Source organism: Patella vulgata, chromosome 3, assembly GCF_932274485.2.
Source record: "Patella vulgata chromosome 3, xgPatVulg1.2, whole genome shotgun sequence".
In the NCBI taxonomy this organism is placed as follows: domain Eukaryota; kingdom Metazoa; phylum Mollusca; class Gastropoda; family Patellidae; genus Patella; species Patella vulgata.
Window position 1 is genome coordinate 65,610,729 of NC_065881.2, and position 6,000 is coordinate 65,616,728.

Sequence of the window (6,000 nt, forward strand, 5' to 3'; positions counted from 1 at the left end):
TTTGATTAAGGTTTCACCCTAACAAAACAGAATTCTTGAATATTTCATAAAATTACATTGTACAAATCTTAATCAGAAATTTTTGTACAAGGAAACATACTGATTAGAAAATCTGAGTACTAACTAAATCCTCTCTGAACAGTAGGAATTAGGAACACTACACTTGTTAAGTACCAATTTAAGCAGACATCTTCACTCATTTTGATTAAATAGAATCTAAGATAGATCCAAGTTTACTAAAGATACTCTACCTCAATAATTGAACGGCTATATTCCATCACATTTCGATAATTTATACACAGACGTTAGTGAGAGATCAGGTCAGCTAAACCTTCTCTCCAATTCAACTGAGTTGGTATTAAGAGAGGTTGAAGCTAGAGCTAAAGGCAGTGTTAGTATAGAATAACATATACGTCTTCTAGTGGGTGTTACTGTCTAGAATATATCTTACTACACCTGGTATTATTTACTGTATATATCATCTACCATTCCTTGATTTATACATCATTTACACATATATTTATCTACTACAATATATGTGATATGTAAACTGACTAAAATCAAACAAATACAGATAACCTTTCAATCATAACATATTGGGGAAAAAGTTTGTTTCCTATTAAAGGAACTCTAACTCTATATCATCCACAGTCTTTGACATTGCAAACACAACTTGTTGGTCGATTTAAATCAACATTGATGTTGTTATCTTACCGTGAAAAAATGGGCTTCTGATTATCTAATATTTAAGACAAAATGAAAATTTTAAAATTGGCACACGAAATTGAGTACCAGAATGCTTCCAAGCGCCATTTTGTAGTGAAGCAACTTGATAAATGAGGCTAAACATATTCCACAGGAGAGAATACTACCTGTGTAGACTGGAATAGCCAGATGCCAAAGACTGCCATTCAATTTTGACTCTTTGCATATTTTGACTAACATAACTGATGAGAAATTACAGTAAAAACAGAAACGATTGAATGTAAATCATATACATTCACATCACTGGCCCGTAACTAAGGGGGGGGGGGGGGGCTTGCCCGCCTGTGAAAAAATTTCTACCATAAAAATATAGATATACATTGTCCATCAATATTACAGCACCCCTGAGAACACTTCCCGCCCCCTCGTTGCTCTGAGCTAGTTACGGCCTTGTACATTCATGTTACATTATAATATGTGTTGTGATCCATTTGTGTCCACTTTTAGGTGCCAAAGAATAGAGCTAAAATGAATTAAAAAGGAAACTCTTCAGCTATGTGCTGTGTAAGTCTAGAAACAATTTTGAGCAACTTATCTATCTTAGAGTACTTTTATTGTATACAACTGTTGTATCTAACTATTTAATGACAAAAAGATCATCTAAAATATTGAAATCTAGACAATATTGTGTTATTTTAGACCAATTTACGAAATAACAACTTGAAATTTGGAATAAAGCCATTTTGGCAAATTGCTTTGCCATAGCAACCATCAGCTAATTCATAGACAAAGTAGACACCAGAGAAAAAATATATTCAAAATAACTCTCTAGCCACAGAGATCAGCCTGATACAGCAAATGCTGTCAAATACATTATACAATATATAAAACATTATAGACCATAATATAATAAGTAAACAGAGAGAGAGAGAGAGAGAGGGGGTTTAAAGTCCACTTGACACAAACTAGGTCATTTCGGGACTAACACATGGTTCAATTTTATTTCAATAATTCACTTGCGCGTCGGGTCAAATGAAGGAAGAAATTAGCAGTTCCCCCTCTTCCTGTCTGAAGACTACTATTTTCTGCCAATTGGTGGAGGGTGTGTGTGCATTCTATTGAACCCCAAACCTTTCAATTTTCAATCACAGATCAAATACATCTATAGTGGGAAACCATTTAAACATATGATCCTTTTTATAGAACTGTAAGGTGTTTGGCAAAAGCTAACCACTGATGGTTTGATGAAGCCACCAGAATGGAACAATAACCATGCAGATGCTATTTCTATCAATTATTAAGAAAAAACTTCCGGAACCATTAAGTAAAACTAGCATCAAAACTAAGATTTAGGATAAAAAAAGTAAAGATTAATTCAGTTTTTGATAATGGAACTAGCAGTACTGTTGTCTGGCTGGGGACAAATTGTCCTAGGGGACGAATAGTCACTGGACAAATTTTCCATGGGGACGAATAGCCCTAGGGGACAATTGTCTGGGGATGAATTGCCCTGGAATTAATTGTCCTAGAGCCATATCAAAATCATATGGAATATTTCTATATAACTCACCTGACGTGTCGTATTAAAGGATCTGGTCGTAGGTTCCGTAATATTTTCGTTAGAATCCATTTCCACTGCATCGTTATAACGTCAGCAGACATGTTGAAAAGCACACTCGCTGCATTGATACCGATTACAGTATCACAACTTTCATTCCTGAAAAACAAACACATCTAATAGAAAACATGCTTCACAAATATGTTAATTGGTGTTCTGGTTTTGATGGTTTTAATAAATGCAAGATTAATTAGATCACATGATTTTACACATCCATGCCTTGAGCAATTTAACATATGAATATTGTTAATCTTCAATCAATACATTGAAAAGCGGAAAATGTTCATTTGTATTGCACATGATCATACTGAGTTTCACTGTAACATTTTATTGATATTAATAACATATAATATTAATATACATAGCTCTTAAAACATCCATGAAACTGGAAAAAAAATATCTTGATATGATTTAGTAACAAATATATGAGATTCCTTGAGATCTACATGTAGCTAGAAAGCGTATGTAGGCTATATGCTATCTAGCGCATGACCCCCATCATTACCTATATGTAGCTTTAACAATTTTTGAAGAGGCAAATGCATCTGTATTAACAATTTTATTATCAATGAAAGAATAGTGCCCTGTGGGGGTCTTCTAAGATTTTGTTTATCGGAAGTGATTTGAGTTCAATCTGTGCATATTTAAACTATGAATTTAAAAGTCATACAGGAGTATCTAAATATAGATATGATGTGATTTAAAGTATTTAGACAGTGTATCTATGTATCTTTAAAAATATAACCCTATACTCACTAGAAATATATATCAGTGTAGGCCTATTTTATCAAAGGAGTAATCAATTTCAAGAACATGCTGTCATTATTTCACACAATTGGTATAATAGTCTACTACTTATAATATAAAGTGTTATTTCTACCCAGATAAACAGTCTAATGTACATTTTATCTCAGTGAATCATCAGATATTTTTACCTTAAAAGAGGATCATTATCACTATGTATGTGTATCCTGTCTTAAAAGTTAAAATGATTATGTTTTGTTCATACTACCTTAAAGGAGAGCTAAATCACTAATATTTGGGACCTAGAAATTGACACAAATGGGTCGCAACACATACATGTATAATAATGTAATATGAATGTATATAAACTGATTTACATTCAATCGTTTCCGTTTTTATTCTAATTTCAAATTTTAAATAATCAACCTGAGTACATGTTTAACATGTATTAAGCTGTGAGAAATTGGATATTTTCCGACAAAAGACAATTGCAATGTTACTTTAATATCCACTTCCAGATTGAAGTGATGTCAACTTTCAAAGATGAGTTTGGTCTTTTTTATGGAGATGTCAATAATTAAACCATTACAAAGTCTCCAACATTATAACAGGATAAATAGTTGTCTCCCTGACCAAAGCAGAAGACAGAAATTAACAAAAGAATAACGAAGACCATAGACTATGAAAACTTGCTCTCTGCGTGTGAGTGAAAACAGCAAAAGGATCAAAAGACCATATAGGGCCATAAAGCTTTGCAATTTTTTAAACTTGTGTTCTGCATGCATTTTGCTCGGCGACTATTGAACCAGTTTAGTTCACTTAAATTTCAAAATCCCTTAGAATTGGCGTGTAAGCTGAGTTTACAGAATCAAACAAAGAAATCAGCACAAAACCAGAGATGGGAACTCAAGTCGCATCAGTAACCTGACTTGATCCCACTTCTGTCAAAAAAAAATGTACCTTGATAAAATCCACTAGGCATACAATTGCTTTTTATTCAATAACTAAAACTCCATCAAAATAAAAATATTTTTAAATATGGGGGGACCTATAATTTCATCACTATCTTCCTTTATGATTGTATTCATAAATATTAGACATATTTAGGATTACTTGGCAAAATATCAAGAGAATATCAATAACACAAAGTCACTCCAGACGATTTGACATTAACATATTGAGAAATCCGTAAATTTATCAATATTAGTTCAGTATTTGACGTTTGATTTTAATATTCAGTCTACATGTGAAACTTTCAAAATCAAAATGTGTATAGGCCTACACTTAGCTTACATGTTCAGTGTCAAATAAATGTTTTTCAAAATATTTCTTTTCAATAAAAGTTATATTTAATATCAAAATTCTACCGTATCAGCAGCAATCTCAGGATAAGGATTTTTATCATTTATCTTAATTCTATGATAAAAACTCTGTAGATAAAGAATGACATTTATGAAATTAATAATACAAATATAAGCACACATATGTGTAAATTTAGTAAAAGGTGGAGTCATTCTAAATTAAAGGACATAGAGCTATTATATATGTACATAAAGAGAAAGGAGTGTCTATTTAATGTGTCAGGCCTGAATCAAAATGTCCAACAGGCTATATTTTTAAACTGAAACAGTCTAGATATTTTTCTTAAATTCAAATCATATATTTGTGAAAATACGTTTTACATCAAAATTCATATTTCTAACATTTTTTTCCAAAGGGTGCAGGCTGTTTTGTAACATGTCTGTTTCGTACTTAGTTCATTCGTACGTCAATTTGTGCCACAAATTGAATCATACCTTTCCTGTATGTTGAAATAAATTGAAAGAAGTTGAAATAAAGGAGAAGTGCATGTAAAAGTTCTCTTGAAATTAACCAAGGTACAAAATGGCTCATGTGAGGTACGAATGAACTAAGTATGAAACAGCCAGGTTACGAAACAGCTCGCTTTCTTTCCAAACTCTAAATCATTATCATTCTAGGCCCTATTTCGTAATCTGATTTACAATCCTGGGTAAAATCTCTGTGTGAAGACAGGGTTTCCTTCCAAATAAATCATGGTTAGTAGAGGTAGTTGTGTAGGTTAGACAGAGGCTGTGATTGATAGTCCCAATCTTTATGGGTGAAAGTAAATTTTAAAACAAATCTACATGATTCATGAGAAACTAATTACATGGTAGATAATAAAGAGAAAAAAAATATTTGTTTTTCTTTATTTTTGGTTATTTATGATTTAATACTAAAGATCATATAAAATATATAATGTAATAATAAGTTATACTTGGATACCATACAGTTTATATCGTATATTACCTATTATGTACTATAATATGAAACAATCGCCCAATATTTCCTGCTACTATGTGTACATTATGTTTTCATTGTTATTTTTTTTCCTCTTAAAATCCACTGCAAATATGATTACAAAACTACGAAATCGAGCGGGGTGGGTAAAACTAATTTCCGGCGCCCCTAATTTCTAACACAAAAATATTGCCAAAAATAAATATGGTAGACAGTGTAGCTGTTTACGTAACTATTAGACACATACTGAACATCGCAATCATGTCTTTAAGAATGTCCCCATAACAATATATTTCCAAACTTCTCGGATGCAAATTTCCCTGTCTTTAGTGGTACTAACCGACCCCATAGCTTCTCTGAAAATAGCGAATCATGTGTGATGGAGAATAATACACAATTAAATTTCCCCTAGACATATCGGCCAAGTTTCTTACAGGCTACATTTTTTAGAGTTTAAAAACAGTTCAATTTTAGACACGTACCTTCAAATATCTAACCAAACCGGTTGACGTCTAATCACACAATTCTGTCTACGAGTAAACTCATCCACAGCTATGCGTAATCATCGACAGTCGGCCATGTTGACTCATTAACATAATTTACATGGAACCGTTCCTGTACACGGCCGCATG

The 6,000-nt window shown here is 32.4% G+C and overlaps 1 protein-coding gene across 3 annotated transcripts in view; it reads right to left on the minus strand.

Annotated features, from left to right (window-relative positions):
* LOC126817007 (uncharacterized) overlaps positions 1-6,000 on the minus strand; it is a 28,886-nt gene extending 22,886 nt beyond the window's left edge. For 2 of the 3 annotated variants that reach the window (XM_050543814.2, XM_050543816.2), the window contains exons 1-2: positions 5,851-6,000; positions 2,276-2,422 (exon numbers count right to left, since the gene is read on the minus strand). In XM_050543814.2, coding sequence (XP_050399771.1) covers positions 2,276-2,335 — 60 coding nt within the window. In that variant the 5' untranslated portion in view covers positions 2,336-2,422; positions 5,851-6,000. Of the gene's footprint in view, positions 1-251; positions 367-2,275; positions 2,423-5,850 lie in introns of those variants that run through there. The other variant, XM_050543815.2, reaches the window with a different exon arrangement.